The sequence below is a fragment of the Phalangium opilio genome, unplaced genomic scaffold (assembly GCF_054372755.1).
Source record: "Phalangium opilio isolate 3A_F unplaced genomic scaffold, DU_Popi_V2 ptg000045l_1, whole genome shotgun sequence".
Taxonomy (NCBI): Eukaryota; Metazoa; Arthropoda; class Arachnida; order Opiliones; family Phalangiidae; genus Phalangium; species Phalangium opilio.
Genome location: NW_028324168.1, coordinates 7,440,288 through 7,460,109, shown reverse-complemented (window position 1 = coordinate 7,460,109; position 19,822 = coordinate 7,440,288). Strand labels below are relative to the sequence as shown.

The window sequence follows — 19,822 nt, the reverse complement described above, 5'->3', positions numbered from 1 at the left end:
AGTTTTTACTTAATTGGGCTTAGCCTTAATCGAATTCGGCTTAGCAACCTTAGGATGACGTTTCTAGCTTTGGCAATGCGCAATAGTAGAGATTATGATGGGGGGATAGAGCTTCAAACCATTTGTGACGTTACTCCTAGCTTTGGCAGAAAATTTCCGCCATTATGAGGGTTATTTCAGTACATATTAATATAGCTAACTTAGAATTAGGTTAAATTAAATACAAATATAAACTTTCAGGGCTCGAATTAGTCTTAGATGTCATCTTCGAATTAGATTTAATTAAAATCCACTCACCCTGCTGCTAAGCTTAATCTTACTTATCCCAATCAAACTTTTAATTATATTTAAAAAGTTAAACAAATTATGTATAAAAGAACAAAATTAACTAATTAAATACAAATATAAACTTCCAGGGCTCGAATAAGTCTTAGATGTCATCTTCGAATTAGGTTTAATTAAAATCCACTCACCCTGCTGCTAAGCTTAATCTTACTTATCCCAATCAAACTTTTAATCATATATAATTATTAAAAATTATGTATAAAAGATCAAAATTACCTTTCACCGTTGGGTTTCATACCGCCAATTAATTTAAATCAACGGCGTTACTCAATTAAATCCAATAAGTTAATAGTACGTAATTAAAACCGCACCGTCACATTTTTCTCTTCGCCGCGATTTAACTAATATTCCAATTAAATCAAATCAAATCATGAACCGACACCACACGAGTCACGAGAAACACAACCGATAACGATGGCGATAACAATTTAAACACATTAAAATTAATTTCAAAAAAACGTATCACAAAAAAAGGCAGCAGCTCCACAAACGTAGGCGGGCTTTCACGCCGATAAAAATATTATTAAATAATTTTTTTTCTTCTTTTTCACTTTCTATCAAGTAATTTAAAGGAATTTATTCCTTAAGTAATTTACTAATGCGTGGCGGGAAAATTATCCTACAGTGTACAGGTAAATTACGCGCGCGAAATTATTTACCGATACCTGAAAATAATATTACAGCTGCATTCAGGTAAATGACATCAAATCAAAATGCCGACCAAATAAAAACGATTTAAAATAAACTAAAAATTCATAACGGGGGGGGGGACGATAAACGGGGGGGAATAACTTCACGGTAAAATTGCAGAAATTTCAATACATTTGTTTACGGGAAAAAGGAGTTTATGGGAAAAGTGGAGACAATCTTTTAAAATTAGTTAATTTACCTTAAGAAAAAGACAATAACAAAAACAAATAAACTAAATATTTTGTTATTTTTAAATAAAGACCCGCATTTTACTGCCGTTTGAGACGACCGGAACCTGGCTTTTGTTGAAAGCAAGTGTGGTTGGTACAGTGTACCTGAGGACGCCAGTGTGAGAGTTCGAGCTCGAGGTAACTCCGCAGCTTTCGCGCGTTTGAATGGGGGGAGAGATATTAAAAAGGGGGGGATAGAAGCAGACGATGTTTTTTATTATTTTTTTTTCTTTTAAGTATATTTAGGTTTAGGCCCCCGCTAAGGCTTAGCTAATATTATACAGGTATAATCTCAGTGTATTATAACGTTAACAGACTGGATATATATATGACGTATGAATGACACTGGGGCGGAGGGATTTAAAAGAAAGCAACAACTAACATTTCTTTTGAGATGAGGAGAGGGACGATGGGGGATGCAATGGATAATGATCCCCCGAGAGGGGGAGAGAGAGAAATATGGTATTATTGTGTGGTTTGTGTTTTTATTTAAGGTATGTATGTTGCGTTGTATTTTTGATGAATTTGTGAGTAGCTAATAATTATTTTATGAGATATTTAGCTTTTCAAATTTGTCAATTACTATTTGAAAAAAAAAATAAAAAATCTAACTCAAAATTAAATAAATGAATAAAAATAAATAAATAAATTCTATGGTATTTTGAGAATATTATGATAAATCATAACCTTTACTACAAAAGAATTCAACCATTTAAGATGGGAATAAAACTTGGTTGAAATTCACTCCTCCGAATAATTTTAACTTTAAAAAATGGAAATTCCTTCAAAAAATTAAATAAAAAAATAACACAATTACCAATTTTCCTGAACGAATTTTTTTATAAATAAAAAAAACTAATAAATAAATAAATGAATAAAACAAAGCGTTCTAACCCTAAAAAAGGTTTCTAAATTTAGTCGTCGACTATAACAAAATGGGATGAGAAAATAAGTAAAGAGGACGGAAATGGCCACAAACCGCGAAATAAAAAGAAATAATAAAAAATGTTTATCGGTACAATAATTCCACACAACACTTCACTTCACTTCATCGCAACGAATTTTTCTACTGATTATAAAAATTGCAATGTAACGTCACGTCCCGCGGACTAGGTTTCCATGGAAACGACGGTTTTAATTTCACTTCCTAAACTTGGCTCCGTTATTTTAACCTACGCACCAAAGCACCACCCTATGGGTTACCACCATAACCTTACTATTCGTAAAAGGGACCAGAGACACTGTTCGCAAATGCCATATGGAGTCTACTCAAAATCTACCAAACTTCGAAACATATCAAGAAAGAAATTATTAAATATAACAGCGAAATTTTTTTAAAAAAAAGTGACAGTTGGTTTTGGTCAGTCTCGCTAGCTTAGTGGTCATTCGCATCTGTTAGGTACCGCTTTGGTTTAATGAGCAAATAGAATGGGTGACGTCACACTAAGGCTTCTGAGATAGCTCTATAGGGACTTGGCTAATATTACTACGTCATGAAACGTCAGGCTACCTTCCACTAGTGCTAAAAAACATACCAGAAGGAGGGCTTATATAGCTTTCATTCTGTAAAAAAACATACCATAATGGCGCTGTGGGCGGAGTTAAGCCCTAATTGCCAAGTCCCTATTGTAACTCTAGTCTTTGACTTGAAGAGACCAGTACAAAGAGGGGCTTATATAGCTTTCATTCTGTAAAAAAACATACCATAATGGCGCTGTGGGCGGAGTTAAGCCCTGTAACTATTGTAACTTTGGTCTTTGACTTGAAGAGACCAGTACAAAGATGTTTTAATAACTTCGGATTAAAGCACTTCCGAACGTGGGAAAGCTAGTAAAATCCTCGCTAAATCCTTAAGGGAGGGATTACAGGTAGACATGGGGGGTTAAAATATAGGGGGGGGGGTAACCAACGGAAGTATAGGGGGTTCCAAATAACGCCAGGTGTCATTGTGGTGGGTGTTTTTATATAACAATTTTCAATCGAACTCTACCCTATTGTTAACAGTATAAATATACGGATAAGGAAAGACACACACCCTGCCTTTAGCTTTGGAGTAGTCTTAAAATGAAAAATAGTTGTAGTGGAACCTGGACTAAACGCTGTAAACTTCCGGTGGTGGCGCAGGCCAATAGGCCCAATACCGGCCTCTTTTATATTACATCTCAATGGTGGTGGCTAAGGGACCCATCCTATCTTTAGAAAAACATTCAAAATAAAAAATTGCTTTAAGCGGCTTTCTCTCGCCCCTATGGTTGGCTCTTGGTGTGTGTCACTTGCCGGACTGGTTATATGAAAAGTTTTTAAACTCCTCTCGACCTGTTTTTAGCTCAACAATTCATTTTAATTCAGAATTGAGGGTCCTGAGCTGCTGCTCTATCTTTTATTTTCTTTTTTCTAATTTTTAACGTGTTTTTAAATTTAATGGGAAGATGAAATGATATTTCCAGGTTTGTATGACTATGATCCCTGTCCACTATACATTTCGGAATACGTTTCAACAGCCCTTTTATTATGGGGGGGATGGGATTTCTTTAAACTTATTTACATTTTAAAGTCACATTTTTTACGCAATGGCTGGGAAAATTTACTAGACCCTTACCTTGACGATAAACGTTTCAAAAATTTAAAATGGCATATAAATTTTTAGCAAGCAAAAAAAAAAAAAAAAAAAATAACCCGTTTATATTTGTACCATCTGTGGTTTTACCAAAAAAAAAATTATAAGTAAACTACATGTAAGTTATTGCCCAAGCGTATAGGGCAAAAAACATGGGAAGACCCGGACTGGAGATAGGGGTGGATGAATTTCAAGGTTATGACTTAAGCATATATTAAAAAAAATTCAAATTAAATAATTGATTATTAATTATATATCATCTTGAAAAACATTTTAAAAATTATTTTTAAAAACATTTGTTTACTAAGTAGGCTATGGGAATACCGAATACGCGTTAATTTTTTTTTTAATTTAAATGCTTATATTTGAATTGGGACAACATTCGGTTTAAGTTCAACCTCTAGCAACTTTTCATCATCTCAAATATGTGTAAAATAATTTGAAAGTAAAGCAAGCCATTGAAATCGCGAAGTACCTCAAAATAACGTATTATTTTATACATTTTATCTGAGGATTTTGATCAAACGGGGTTTTAGTTCGTGGTATGGGAAATATATGGGTTAAATAGAGCAAGACGTTTTCATTGTATACCAAAAGGGATTGTACATAGTAAAATATATACATACATTCGTGATATTTGGTTTTCGTAACTTGGTTAGTTTCTTAGCGCTTAAACCTATTTTTAGGGATTTAAATATAAAATTTCTAGACTGCAGACTCTATTATATTCAATTTTTTTATTTAGAGAGCCCAGTTGAAGAAGCTTAAGGTAAGGAGGTGTTAAATAAACTCAGCACTTATATTAAGCTAGCTAACACTCTTTCAGATTACACGTGTGAAGATGAAACCATTGTAATACCGGTTTGTATTTGATTTCTTGACACTAAAATTAGGCTTGAATCGAGTACCTGTCAATCATATTTTAACCATATACCTATGATTTTAACGGATTAATTCGAATTAAAAGGGGTTGCATTGAGGCGGAATTGTGTCTTACTGAGCGATTCGCGTGTTGTTAAACAACGGGGAAAATATTTTCTTTCATATTCCCTTTACAGAATTTACTTATAAAATAATCTTACGTTCAAGATACTAGCACCACCTATGAATATTATTTTGAACTAAAAATATCACTTTAAATATAGCCAATATTCTCAAACGTGGGGACGGATTTAACATTCAATGTAAATATTTCCCAATGACAATAGATCAATTCAAAACCCACTGATAAAAAAATTAAAATGTACTTACCGAATATCGTCATAGAGTGACATTTGCTCTTCTTTTTTTAAGAGGGATTTCATACCATTGAGTAATTGTTTCACATCTTGATTACTGTAATTATAATTAAATTAAAATTAAAGTATAAAAATTAAATACTTCAAAATGAATGAAAAATTAAATACTTTAAAATAATTGAAAAATTAAATACTTTAAAATAAATTAAAAATTAAATACTTTAAAATAAATGAAAAATTAAATGCTTTAAAATAAATGAAAAATTAAATGCTTTAAAATAAATGAAAAATTAAATACTTTAAAATAAATGAAAAATTAAATACTTTAAAATAAATAAAAATTAAATACTTTAAAATAAATAAAAATTAAATACTTTAAAATAAATAAAAATATAACGTACTTATAAAATTCATTAACCATCGTTTCCAAATCATCTCGTTCCTCCGCATCAGGTAATAAAACTTGAAGCTAATTAATTTTAATTATAATTATAATAAAGATTTAACCACCGAAGATTACTAACTTAAAAATCACCTTCATAGCCAAATGAGGGTCAGACCAGGGATCCGCTGTAATTTGCTCCATTTTGAAATTAAATAAATTATAAAACACAGTTTGCGCTTTTGCACCGATTTCTTCGTCTAAGTTAAGGCTTAATAATGAAGAGCAATTCTTGCTATCCAAGCATTAAGTTTATCAAATGTAAACCATTGTATTACTCAACTTTTATATAGATAAAATAGCAATTATATTACAGTTCCTGAATTCAAATTAAGCGTTTAGCGTTACACCAAGCTATCACCCGTTTTTAACAATTATACGAGATAATATTTATAATATAGCTTTGTATACACCATCAACTAAAACTGATACATAAACTATATAGTAAGTAATCTTTGGACTTTATTATTATTCAGATAAGGCTTATATGGTGTTATTTTTACAGCCAAATAGGTGTTGAAAGATACACTTACTCGCTTACCTGAACGTAGAAAACCTTGAAGCGGTTTTATTAATAATCGCAGTGATTAATTATTACCTAAAACCCCATTAAACTATCATGGCAAGGCGATATATACGATATTATAAATAAAAACTTCGCGTCAACCTTACCTGAAAGCATTTACCAATAGAAAACCGGTTTGTGCAATGTTAATTCAGTATCAGGTTAAATTGTCGGTGATTTTTTCAATATATATTTCTACACATTATTCTAATTTCTCGCGGGAAAGTTCAAATACACGATATAATAATAGAAAATTCGCGTCAACCTTACCTGAAAGTACTTACCCATAGAAAACCGGTTTTCGTAATGTTAATTCAGGTTCAAGTTAAGTTGTCGGTGATTTTTTCACTAAAATTTTTAAGTATTATTAAAATTTTTGAAATATGGACGAATCATATATTATTTTTACATTTACAGTCTTATGTATATGCTTATAAAAAGGGGCAGAATATATAAAAACAAATGTTTTTCTTTTAAAATATAAAACTTTCGGTTTTTAAGTAGGATTAAAAAGGGATTTGTGTTTTTCAAGGATATCAAGCTTTGTGGTGATGAAATTCGGGAACTTATTTTTTCTGTATTATTCAAATACTCCATTCAACGATTGTTTCGCGAGAAATTGGAATTCTAATTTGGTGCAAGAGTAAAACCTGAAATACACGTAAATTGTTCGAGTTGAAAAAAGGGTTTGTAATACGTAATTTCGGATTCGTACTTTGTACTCTTGGTTCCATACGATTTGTTTCGGAAGTAAGTTATAGTTTCCGTCAATCGTAATTGTACTTGGCTTCTTAGTTAATCCGTAGATTTTCACTTTTTCAATGTCAGCATTGTCGAATGAGCTCTTAAAGAACTGTTTCTTAGGTTGACCTTTAACCTTAAGTAGTCCCTTAAAAATTATCGGAAAAACCGTTCATTAAGCCTACTTTTCATCAAAAACCGTTCATTAAACCTACTTTTCATCAAAAATCGTTCATTAAGCCTACTTTTCATCAAAAACCGTTCATTAAGCCTACTTTTCATCAAAAACCGTTCATTAAGCCTACTTTTCATCAAAAACCGTTCATTAAGCATACTTTTCATCAAAAACCGTTCATTAAGCCTACTTTTCATCAAAAACCGTTCACTAAGCCTACTTTTCATCAAAAACCGTTCATTAAGCCTACTTTTCATCATAAACCGTTCATTAAGCCTACTTTTCATCAAAAACCGTTCACTAAGCCTACTTTTCACCAAAAACCGTTCATTAAGCCTACTTTTCACCAAAAACCGTTCATTAAGCCTAATTTTCATCAAAAACCGTTCATTAAACCTACTTTTCATCAAAAACCGTTCATTAAGCCTACTTTTCATCAAAAACCGTTCATTAAGCATACTTTTCATCAAAAACCGTTCATTAAGCCTACTTTTCATCAAAAACCGTTCACTAAGCCTACTTTTCATCAAAAACCGTTCATTAAGCCTACTTTTCACCAAAAACCGTTCATTAAGCCTACTTTTCACCAAAAACCGTTCATTAAGCCTAATTTTCATCAAAAACCGTTCATTAAACCTACTTTTCATCAAAAACCGTTCATTAAGCCTACTTTTCATCAAAAACCGTTCATTAAGCCTACTTTTCACCAAAAACCGTTCATTAAGCCTACTTTTCATCGAAAACCGTTCATTAAGCCTAACATGTAAGCCAAGGCATTGAAACTTACAGGGCTAGCTTCGAAATGCACATCAACATATTCGTGTGTTTCATATGAATTCAAGCAATCCCCATCATCCCAAAACAGGTATCCTGTAGCGAAACCATTCGAATCCAACGCCACTAATACCATCATGGGATTACTTCGACTACATTTAAAACCAAAGCCAATTAACTAAATTTGCATTAACTTAAAAAAAACAAGAGTATTAATTTTCACCTGGTCTCCAAATTCAAAGCGGCAATTTGTTGCGGAATAATTTGTCCCGCTTTAACATGGAGAGCAATTGGTTTAATTGTACTGTAGAGATAGGATTCCGTCTCGAAATCGTTCTCCGCCATTTTTTCACCCTTATTTAATTAAATTTAATTGAGATTAGTCCCTAAAACTAATTAAATAACGTAATTAAAAGACTTACAGTGTAGTAATCAAACCAATCACTCTCTGGTAAATAAACACGTTTCGTTTTGGCTCCCTGAACGTTAAAAGGTTGTTTAATTTAATTAACTTTAACTTAAGTTTAAATTGTAATTACTTTTTCGAGAACGGGAGAGATCATTAGGGAAGAGCCCCATAAGAACTGAGATTTAATTTCCCAGATAACTTCATCTTTGGGAAACCTTAAATTGAAAATAATAGCGACTTAATGATTAGGCCTAAAATATTTTAAAATTATTGCTGACTCATTAGGCCTTCAAAAAATATTCCCAACTCATTAAGCCTTAAAGCTAAGCCTATCTAAAATTTAGGTTGAACTTACTGGAACCATAAAGGTTGAATCGGCAAAGTTCCCTTCTCATGTGACAAATGAAACAGGGAATACAGATATGGTAATAGTTCGTAACGAATTTGAATCAAACTTTGAAACGATTCCAAGAACTCTGGTTTCTCAGTTTCAACCATCTTTAATTCCGAAAAACAATGTTTAACACGTTACCTCGCATACAACAACAAATACTTACCAAAGATTTTAGCTCCACATGAACGTATGGTAAGAACGTCATCAGTTGCAAAGCCCTCAAGTTCAATTCTTCGTCCTTAGAATCGAAACTCAAACTTCTTCCACTCTTAATTGATTAATCCTTTGTCAGTTGTCGAATTTAAAAACAAAAACTAAAACAAACATCTTACAAATGGTATTCCAAAAAATCCGTAAAGAACTGTTGATGATAAAACACTGTTAAGTTTGTCCCAAGTCAACTCCGATGTGGAATCGCCATGTCCAGCATAGCGTCCACTACCAGCGAAAGTTGAACTTGAAATTATCATGGTTCTACGATCTGGGTAAATATTCCTCACAGCACTGAAGGGTTTTTAAAACAGAACCTCCTTCGTATTCAATTGTCCCTCAGAAAGAGTTATTTGAGATTACTTACTCAGAGGTAATTTTAGCCATAAGATGTCCGTAAATATTATGAACGTCATAATGATTGCAGACCTTAGGTCCGCACCATTGGACACTGTCCATGCATAACGTATTATCGTAAATGGCACTTTGAAGTAAATTCGATGAAAAAGGGGGTTTGTTAAAATTGTCAGGTAAACAACCGGTTTGGGATCCTTTCGCGAGGTTGGTAACTGGTGAATTGTCCTCCTTTCATTTTTAAAATTAATTTTAATCGCGGCGGTTAATTAATGACTAAATTAAAATTAGCATCTTACAAGCCATAATCCATTAAATGGAATGTGTGTATTTAACTCCTTAAGTCTATCAGTCCACCAGGACAAAGTTGCGTGATTACCAAAGTCAGGGATGGCACTAACACCTCCGTGTTTGTTCTAAATTATCCCACAATTAGTTTTAACTAATTTGTTAATAGTAACCACGAAATTATTACCATTCCAAATACAGGATTAACTCTCCATGAATCATTAACAAAAACTCCATGATGGGCGCCAACGTCAAATGGCACCGAATGCTTGTTAACGGATGGATAAACCTTCAACACGACTTTCACTTCGTTCGACTTAAGAGTTGAAGTCAAATTTTGCAAATCGCGAGATTTATTTTGACTGTAAACAAATGGGGCTTCGTCGTCGTGAATATCCAAGTGCAAGACGTCCAGCGTCACGTTATTTTCGCTCATACTGTCAACAGTCGCTTGAAGTTCTTGAATTCCAATTGGTTCATTGTAAGAAACGTGAAGACCCAAACTCCAATAAGGTGGCATTTGAGGAAACCCAACCGCCTGAGATAAAGATGAGGTAATTGAAAGATATACTTATACTACGACGTTTTTGTCAACAGATTCAAATACCTCCGCGTATTGTTGAATGACATCTTGAGGCGTAGGGCCCAAGAAAAAATAAAAGTCCAATAACCCTCCTATTGTTCTGAAAGTAACAGCCGGCATGGGTTGTAATTGAACCTCTAAGAAGCAAGAAAAATATTGTACCGTAGGCTATGATTTTCAGCTCTAAAACTTTACTATGTACTTTATAAACTCGTGGTTTAAACAATAGAAAATTTGGGAGTGTACCCACCTAACGCGTTGCTATTCAAAAGTAAGACTCCGTGAGCCCTACCATCTTTCTCGATGCAAAGATAAAACGGGTGAGACCCATAATTTGTCTGGAATGAAAGTTTATTCACCGTAATTTGAAAATCGGAAACTTAAATTTGTTTTCCGCGTTGGAGAGATAATGATAGACAAGGTTAGGGGACTTTGAGGACGTATTTTGGCTAGTGCAGGGATTAGAAGTTGTTAAAAAAAGGTTCCAAATTCACCTCTTGGGATTTACGGGAAAACAAAAGCCAGGTTTTCCAATTCAAATCTAACCCAAAGTGTTCAAGGTCTTCGTCGCTAAGACCAAAGACTTTCTTAGAAGGTAAACGCGAAGATAGTTGCAAAAACTGAGGTGAAAATGTGAAGCCACCAATGCTTGTGTCAAATCTGTGAAGTGTTAACAATACGTTGATTAAAATTATCCAATAAAAATGAGGCCTTAATATTAATTTACATAATGGTTTCGGTGTCCGTTCTTCGAATATTTAAGTTAAACGGTGATGAGTTTGTATTGTAGTTCAATGAGTAAAGTGGAACTTGTTCCTCATTGGGTGGCTCGAGAACTTCAATTTTAGGATCAGGAACTTGGTATCGTGCTTCTTGCTTGTCGTAAAACTGAAAGAAATCACGTGATGTAAGTATGGCCTGACAAATGAAGAAGCCGGGTATAGCGGATGAAGTAGTTTAGGGGACACGTCGTCACGTTATTTAATTTTATTATAAGTATCTTCTTTATTCAAGGGAATGTGAAAACAAATTCTAAAAAGAAGAAAACGGTCCACGGGTCAAAGGTTACGCGAGATTCCACTAGTTAAATCGAAGGTCATCATCTTGTACAATAGCCAACCTAATAGATTACTTATCCCTTCACCGCTCAGCAAACTAATACAAGATTAATTTGCGTTTCACAGTACATTTAAATATTTAAAGACACCGTCCAGACCGTGTTTAGGAATTAAAATACTTAGAAGAAGTCATTCTCCTTTCTACTATATCCATGTCCTTTATTTACTCGCAAATCTATCAATCATCATTTAGCAGTAATCAAGTGTAAAGGTTTCTTTAAGCGTTGAAATAAACATTGATAAACGTTCGCGTGGTGGTATGTATGGTGATGACGAGACCAAATCTAAAGTTATTCCAATTTAGTCAAGTCACAGTCAAAGCAAGAAGCAGAATGCGTTATACAACATTTTCTTGGCTTATTTTGTGCGCCGGATTGGCCAACGCGTACACTGGTAATATAAGAGTTATATTATTTAATTAATTATGATTAAAATAATTAAATTAATTAAATATTGATTCAGATACAAATATCTTCGAGTCGAATCAGGATGAAATATCCTATCAGGTTTATGGGAAGAATATTGCTCATTTAAAAGTGACCGACACATCCGTGTCATTCGATTTTGAAACTGATGACGAAGATACGCGATTGTCGACGATATTTTACAAGTACACTTTAAGATATAGCGGAACTGGAATGGTCAAATTTGGACATGTCCAAGCGGGTAAATAAAATGAAACCTTTTCATTTTCGTGATCAAAGAATTTAACGATTAGCAAACTTTGCGTTTGGGGCTTTCCTAAATATGTTACTTATCCATAATTCTTCCTTAGGTCATTTTGGACTTTGAAGCAATTACTTATTGATTATTTTTCTAGGACACGATGGAAGATTCACAATAGACGGTCTACGGAAAGGCTCGGTATTTAACCTAACTCTAGACAGCACCGAAGAAGGTCTTCACATCAGGAACGACAATTTCAGGGTCAGACTTATACCACCGGCACCAATAATATCCGTTATAACAGTCACCCAGGATTACGTATTTCTTGGTTATCATTCACCAACGTCTGCTAAAAATCATAATGACTTCTACGAGTTGACGCATAGCAGGGTAATTCATTCATTAATTAATTCTATAATTGAGATTTTAATTAATTATAAGCAGTAATTATTTAAGGTTCAAGACGTGGAAAAAGTGGATGAAATAATCCCGTTCGAACCGGAAACGGAAATTAAAATCCCACCAACGGTTGGAAATACTTTTAAACTGTTCCGTAAAAGGGGTAATTACTACAGTGTTGTCAAAATTCGCGCGCATAATGAAGCCGGGTACAGCGAAAGCAGTATGTTATTGCTTTCGCCATTTCAAGAATATTGAAATGAAAATGTCGGGAGTCATTTTCGACAATAATATTTAACTCATTTTATAAATTCATTCTGCAAATAAAAGATTTTAAGAAAACATAACTCGAAGGTTTTCTTTATGTTTGACTATACAAGCTTCACAGTCACGATTCGGTTGAAGAAGTTCGCAAAGGTAAGGTAATACTTCATAATTAATATTGCAATAAGTAAAACCACGCCTGAGTTATGACAGTTGAATTTTTACATTTATAAATATTGCTAAAACTTGCCAAGAGTTTCACTGGCAATTAAGTTATGCAAAAATTGTTCTTTAGCACCTTGAAAAAAAATTGCACATCAAATTTATTTATTTTCCAAGACCCTTAATATTTACCTAATATAACCAATTTCATTAAATCGAACTAAAACCGTACACAATTCACTCTTCCTTTTATAACAAAACCACTAAAGTGAAACGAGTTAAACCGTGTTAAATAATGAAATTAACCTCGATTTTTTCTCTTTTCTATCCATAACAAAAGCTGCATCAAACAATTCAAGTTAAAACCCTGTTCAATACAATGGTTTTTCATTTTCCAAAGTTAATAATTTGAATCGCACGCAAAATAAAATATACCCAAACCTCAAGTAAGTATTTAAGCCTTTAAAGACCTCCCACATAATATATTCAGTAGCTACAGACAGGTCCGGGTCGTGCGTCATGCACGAAATTAAAAGTTAACCAATTTAAAAAAATTAAAGAAAAAATTATAAAACTCTAAATCGTGTAACTTGATAACAATCACAATAAAAAGCGTCAGATTTTTAATTCTGCAAATGAATTGTTTTCAGAAAATCGCCTTCTCGCGTTCGCCTTATAAAGGCACGCGATTACCGTATTACTAATCTAACTAACACAATGGGTAAGAAGAATTTGAACCGCCTCCAGTTTATGGTAATTAAAAACCATTGGGAAATTACCAAAACTCAAACTTCTCCGTGAATATTTTACAGCCGAAAGAAGATATAATATTTTAGCAGGTTGGGAAATTCTGTTTTTCATTCTGGGACAGGTTTTTTGAAGCGAATTTTGGTATCTTACAAGTCGCTGAAATAGAATAGCATGGGGTTTAATTATCTCTTAATTACGTTTTCGAGTGTAATAACGAATCTACCCACTAATAAGCTGGTAAAAATACCATTAAGGGATAATGTTAATAAGTCTAACCCCAAAATAGATTAAAGTTATCCTATATTGAAGGGAGAGCAAACTGTTTGAATTTTTAGGGAATATCTGGTTAATTGTTGTTTAATTTAAAAAGTAATTAATTTTTAATGCAACTTTGAAATTAGACATAGCGAGGAATAATGGTAAGGTTTTGTAAATAGGCTTAAGGGAGGTTCCCTGTTTGTCTGTCTGCTAGTAACGCTACGACGGTGCTTGGCTTTGCAAAACGTGATTTGTAACTATAGTTACACTAACCTTTTAAGCTATTATTACCATACCAAGTCAGGGTTCGAAATGGGCATTTTACATCTCCTTTAATTTCGCCCCAAAAAATATGGCCCCTTAAGGCTCGTAACAAACTTTGATAACCAAGTTATCTTGATTTGAAATCTGAAGTTCGCGGCCGTGATAATTCCATGAACTAACCCTGGAACCCTAACACAGTGAAATCTCTTAACAGCGTCAAAAACCTCGTATCTTAGCCCTAAGTTTGTATTAAAATTAATACATCTTGGCTCAAAAACAATATATGGAAATCGAAAAAATGCCTTTATGAAATTACAAATTATACTCCAATTTATAGCGAAAAACCTGTTTTGGTTTTACGGCGAATTCTGGCATAATTTTTTTTCTTATTTAATCTCGCCAACATTTTTTTAAATATAGAGTCATTTAAAATTATATATGAAAGAACAGCGGCACCAGTGGACCGTGAAATTGGCAATGAAACGGATAACGATGACGTTGATATGTAACGAATTTCAACGCTGAGATTTTATCACTGTTAATCCTTATTTACCATGAATTTAAATCAAGTTCGAAAAACACAATCCCTGCCTTACGCCCCAGTATAGACTTAACTTGGAATTACTTGAAACGGCCTAAGGAATACTTTACTTATCTTAGAAACTAAACGTCTTAACAGAAATAGATGAATCTAAAGTTATCTATTCTACCATTGTTGTCAAAATACCTATCAATGTTAACTTGTTAAGTCTTTAGAAAACAAGGCCTATTAAAAAAGGGTCTATTTGCAATACCATTTCATCAGAAACTTTTTTTTAACAACTTCGTAAATTTGAATTTAATTCACTTCCGGTCTTCAGGATATGAAAGTGACGGTTCACGCATTACTGGCAACGCTTTTTACCCCCTGCTTAAAGTAATTAAGCGTTTGAAATGTAAAAGTAATTAGAAGGTGTACCCGTCCCCCTGGGGGCCAACGTATGATCGTTATCCATATTTATCCGGTAGTCACTAAACTATCCCAAATCAAATCTAAGTATTTAAAATAAAAATAAAAAAATGTCATCTCCATAGTCGTTTCGTCATTGACAATAGCATATTGGCATAAAACCGGAATTAGAAAGTTAAATATGAAACGATAAAAAACAAAAAGATAAATCTGGAAATATATGAATTTTACGTTGTTGTGTCCTTCAGTATTTAGATAATGTCACGGCATGGTGACAATATCGGATGGAATATGTAAATATGACTTGAAATTAAATTTACCTGTTTGATTTATAAATATTTGCATTTTAGGCCTTGATAATTTTTTATCGATGTATTTAAATGTGGTAAGGTGGCATATAAAATATTTCTCACTTTTCATTTTATCTTTTTTTAAGTCAGAGTGTCAACTTCCAAATTAAAATTAAAATAAAAACACATTTTTGTTGCAGTAAGTTTTTTGATAGAATAATTGCTGTGTTAAGTGTTGTGGCATTGCTTAATTGGTTATAGGCGCTGATCTCTTTGTCATATTACACCACCCACAAAATGGCGACCAGAACTATTTACAGGCCCTGACAACACGGCTTTGTTTACTGTCCGAGGGTTATAGTAGGTAATCGAATTATTATTCCAATCAGGGGGTAATGACTAATGTAAATATTTAGGAAAAACCCACAGTTACGCATTATAAAATCCATTAAAAATAAAGACTAAACATTACATGGGCGTAATGGTTTCTATATTCAAATAAACGAAATAACCATTGATAAAACCATCGATTTTTGTAAGGTACAAGCAAATTTTCAAACCCCAATAAGGGTTTGTCGGTCTAACGCAAAAACCCTGGTCAGACCAGAATATTGAATATAATGATCAATAACACGCTGCCCGGGGGGTCCAGTCTCATTAAACTGGCCACCCAAAATCAATAAAAACACCTTACGGCATCAACACCGTATCTTCACCCAATAAATCCTATGAAATTACCACAGTTTAGAAGTATAGGGTATAAGCATGCATGCTTAGTATAATCTCAGGAAGCCAGGTAAATGTGATTGATAGGCGTGATAAAATATTTAAATATAGATTAGGCTTAGCACTGTCTCTCTTACCAATACGTGGAGTCTATGAGGTGTCTGAGGTTCCACCTTGAGTCTAACTTGCTGAATATCGTCTCCGTATCGGGAAGGCATGGGTAATCTTTTGAGCGGTACTTCGAACCCGTCATAGACGCTTTCAATGTCGCCATCGAGTTCGTATCCGTAATTATCAGGGTAGAAACAACGCACGGGACTCTTATTAGTGTCCTTGTTCCAACAACAACCTCTGGCACGACACTTGGATTCGCTGACCCCGGAGCTGTCCGGATAACAATCGAAATAACTTTCGCCCGAATTGAACGCTTCGATGACTTTGCCACGAAAGTTATGGACGCCTCTTCGTTTTTTACACTCCGGGTACCACGTTCTACCATCGCCTGACAGAAAAAAATATATTATTAACATTTTTAAAGAGGTTTTGCAGGAACGGATATGGACTGTGGCAGAGAAGCGCTAGAGTTAACAATTTAGAAAAAAAAATCAGATTCTCTATGAGTTGAATTGCTACTGATATTGGAATTGTTTAGGTTCATTCGATTTCGAATTAAATTAGAAATCATTGTCTGAAAGTTTCTTAATTAAATTTAAGAGGTCATCGGTCAAAAACTTACTGGGGTCACGGAATTCTTGGTAGGAAGGGTCCTCGCTTTCTTGGTGTCCAAAATCATGAAGAAATATAAAGTATATGGTAAGAAACGTGGCCAACAACACAATCAGGATGACAATTAGAACAATCAGTAGCTTGATCTTGCTGGAGATGGTCGTCAACTTCCGGCCAACTACGCTGTAACCTCGCGATCGAGACATTCTCTTCTCTTCTAATTTGTTATTTTAAGAATCACATCCGGTAAATTTATGCGTAAAATCGCCCGCATATCCTTGTACGGGATTTTCAAAACAATTCTGGAATGTAAACGTTTTATGAAACTTTAAATATTGAAAGAGAATATGTAAAAGGCAGCTACTCCAATTTTGGCACGACTCTCTTCTTCAGTGTGAAAGTGAAAATAAACCTGATTCAGTAGAAAGAATGTAAGCTACCGTGGGAAAATATCAAATAAGGTCATGGAAAAGGGATATGCCATAAAAGGTTCAACTCAAAGTTAAAAAAAAGTCTATAATTTACAAATTATAAAAAGTCTAAAATTCTCGGCTCAAACATTAAACAGACCAAAATTCTCCGCACAAAGACCAAAAATTACCCGCACAAATTTTAAATAGACCAAAAATTACCCGCACAAATTATAAATAGATCAAAAATTCCCCTGCACAAATTATAAATAGACCAAAAATTCCCCTGCACAAATTATAAATAGATCAAAAATTCCCTGTACAAATTATAAATAGATCAAAAATTCCCTGTACAAATTATAAATAGACCAAAAATTCCCCGCACAAATTACGAATAGATCAACTTCCCATACACGTAACTAAAAATAGACCAAATCCTAAACACCAACTCTCATCGCCTCCAATCCACGAAAAAAAAAAAGTTTCTGATCCATTTTCTCACCTTTCCAGGTCGCGATTTAAGTTGACAATAACACAGGGCACAGTAATAATCAACTTCTCACTTCTTGGCCCCAAATACAATTCTTGGCTTCCAAGCGATAGCCCCGACTCTCATAATTTCTCACACACACTCACGAACCACCTTCGGTTCTCAAACTTCAATAAAAAGTAAACGATCTTCCAGAGAAGGCAGTGAAGAAAGTAAAATCCGAACTCATATTCTCTCTTATCGAGTCCTTATTGAAAGAGAGAACTTAGGAACCGCCACTTTTTCAAACAAGAAAATGTCTTTCACGGAAAGCTAGGTAAAAGGCAGGTATGTAAAAAAACCCGCCCAAAACTTTTCGCGACTGTCCGTCACGAACACCTAAACTGTTATACCATCCAGGAATGAGATTCCAGGTAGAAATAATAATGAAAAAGCTCCCAGCTATAGAAGCAAGCCAGTATGGGGAGGGTAGAATTACTAGAGGAGAGTGAATTTAGTATAATAGGGTTCGCCAGAGACGGACGTAGTTTTCTGAAATTTCTGTTTGATGACTTTGATGCGATGAAGCCTGAGGTGTTGATTATTGAAGTTCGTGGAAGAGATGGTTAATAGGTTGTTAAACTTAACAGTCTGTAAAATGTTTGTTTTGTGGAATTATTTTCAGTCGATTGCTTCCACAGCTCAAGGAGACAAAGTTCAAAGTATCCTGCGTTGCCAGTTCAAATTGGTAATACGTGAACAAGTACTTTTAGTATGAGAAAGTACCCTACACATGGTGTTAAAAAGGCCCAAGGTACATATATTTTCATTAGGTTCTTTATCCCACGTGACCTTTACAGCTAGATACTATAAAGGACACCGTTCCATTCCGTTAAAGCAAACTATTCAATTTCATCTTAACTGTGCATCAAAATAAAACTAGCCAGGCTTTTGTAGACATAATATGTCTACTGCCAGGTTACATTGTATATAATATTATATTACATAAAAAAATTCCGCGTAATAAATTTATATCGTTCCATAGTCCACAGTGACGGTACCAAAGAAATATTTGGGGATAAAAAGTTATAATATAATTTGACTGCTTTAAATGTACAGTTATTTTTAAAAAAATTTGGTTTAAAACTGGAGCTTAAATCATTTAGGTAGCAGAGAAGTAAAATTATTTTAGTTAAAGACCTTGGAAATGTTATTATATAGAAATTGTTGCGTCTAGTCGTACTCGTGTAGATGTAGGGTTTTATATATTATGCTAGGGTGCTTTTGGTTCAAATACGTGTAAAAAAGGGTTCTTTATATTTTTCTATAGTTAAAATATAATTACTAGTTTTAAGGGTTCCAATTAAAAGGTTTAAAGGGGTAAAAAAATTAATTTTAAATTGAGGAAAACTTGAATTTTTTTTCTTTCTTTTTGAATAGTTGCAATGAAAAGCAATGAGGAAATTATGAAATTCAATTAAAGTCGTGATAAATCTTAATTTAACTAGATTTAACGATTATTACTAACGAGAAAACGAAATGAATAGAAATTGGGTAGGTTTGTATTTCAAAGGGAAACTGAAAGCAATTCAAATTTTCCTGTTCGGATTACGCCACTTTAAACCTAAAATACAACTTCTTGTAATTTCAACTTTCCTTAATTTTAATACGTTCGAACGTACTTCGGTATATCTCCAAATTCAATTCCAAACAAAAATCCCACATACAAAATGGACCAAAGTGAATTACATTCATTCACCCACAATAAGACACAATTATTGCTATCAAAAAAGGGCCGTAGTACAACCTACATACATTACGAAATAGCTGGTTTCTGTAACTTCTTATCACAAAGAACTTGACCCCTTGACACCCAACCGTTTAAGCTGGCAAAATAGTATACGCAATCAGAGAGAAAAACTAGAAACGTGAGCGTGCAATACGAGTTCTTTCATATGTACAAAAAAATGACTAAAACCTACTCGAGTCGAGTAGCGTAAAATTTGAAATATATTAATCCCGAAGTTTCTACATAAACTGGACATTAATTCATTTTGAGTCCATCTTTGTTTACGCCCAGTGCGTGTGTCCTCTCGAATTTGAGCCTAGTCAGGGTCTCCCTCTCGAATTTGAGCCTAGTCAGGGTCTCCCTCTCGAATTTGAGCCTAGCCAGCGTCTCCCTCTCGAATTTGAGCCTAGCCAGCGTCTCCCTCTCGAATTTGAGCCTAGCCAGCGTCTCCCTCTCGAATTTGAGCCTAGCCAGCGTCTCCCTCTCGAATTTGAGCCTAGCCAGCGTCTCCCTCTCGAATTTGAGCT

At 34.0% G+C, this 19,822-nt stretch overlaps 2 protein-coding genes across 2 annotated transcripts; one reads left to right on the top strand and one right to left on the bottom strand.

Moving 5' to 3' along the window:
* Nucleotides 1-6,509: 6,509 nt before the first annotated feature.
* LOC149677222 (maltase-glucoamylase-like) lies at nt 6,510-17,943 on the bottom strand. Its single transcript, XM_089838241.1, has 19 exons — nt 17,540-17,943; nt 16,638-16,929; nt 16,039-16,403; nt 10,783-10,943; nt 10,550-10,715; nt 10,306-10,393; nt 10,080-10,192; nt 9,660-10,010; nt 9,484-9,600; nt 9,198-9,415; nt 8,953-9,124; nt 8,784-8,888; nt 8,582-8,724; nt 8,357-8,441; nt 8,240-8,296; nt 8,041-8,171; nt 7,831-7,969; nt 6,843-7,016; nt 6,510-6,777 (listed from the first exon to the last, which is right to left on the bottom strand). Exons 2-19 carry the CDS (start codon nt 16,831-16,833, stop codon nt 6,712-6,714), a joined length of 2,847 nt encoding a protein of 948 aa, XP_089694367.1. The 5' UTR covers nt 16,834-16,929; nt 17,540-17,943; the 3' UTR covers nt 6,510-6,711.
* Nucleotides 11,350-12,542, top strand: LOC149677223 (uncharacterized). The gene is made up of 4 exons (XM_089838243.1): nt 11,350-11,566; nt 11,636-11,839; nt 11,994-12,229; nt 12,296-12,542. Exons 1-4 carry the CDS (start codon nt 11,437-11,439, stop codon nt 12,494-12,496), a joined length of 771 nt encoding a protein of 256 aa, XP_089694369.1. The 5' UTR covers nt 11,350-11,436; the 3' UTR covers nt 12,497-12,542.
* Nucleotides 17,944-19,822: the final 1,879 nt, after the last annotated feature.

Bases quoted from the DNA above. Each gene is read 5' to 3' on its own strand.
- LOC149677223 (XM_089838243.1), top strand. From the start codon at position 11,437: ATGGTGATGACGAGACCAAATCTAAAGTTATTCCAATTTAGTCAAGTC. The intron at 11,840-11,993 runs GTAAATAAAATG...TTATTTTTCTAG, and splicing joins ATTTGGACATGTCCAAGCGG to GACACGATGGAAGATTCACA. The intron at 12,230-12,295 runs GTAATTCATTCA...TAATTATTTAAG, and splicing joins ACGAGTTGACGCATAGCAGG to GTTCAAGACGTGGAAAAAGT.
- LOC149677222 (XM_089838241.1), bottom strand. From the start codon at position 16,833: ATGTCTCGATCGCGAGGTTACAGCGTAGTTGGCCGGAAGTTGACGACC. The intron at 8,297-8,356 runs GTAATTACAATT...TTTAACGTTCAG, and splicing joins TCTCTCCCGTTCTCGAAAAA to GGAGCCAAAACGAAACGTGT. The intron at 7,017-7,830 runs GTAAGTTTCAAT...ATAATTTTTAAG, and splicing joins TGCATTTCGAAGCTAGCCCT to GGACTACTTAAGGTTAAAGG.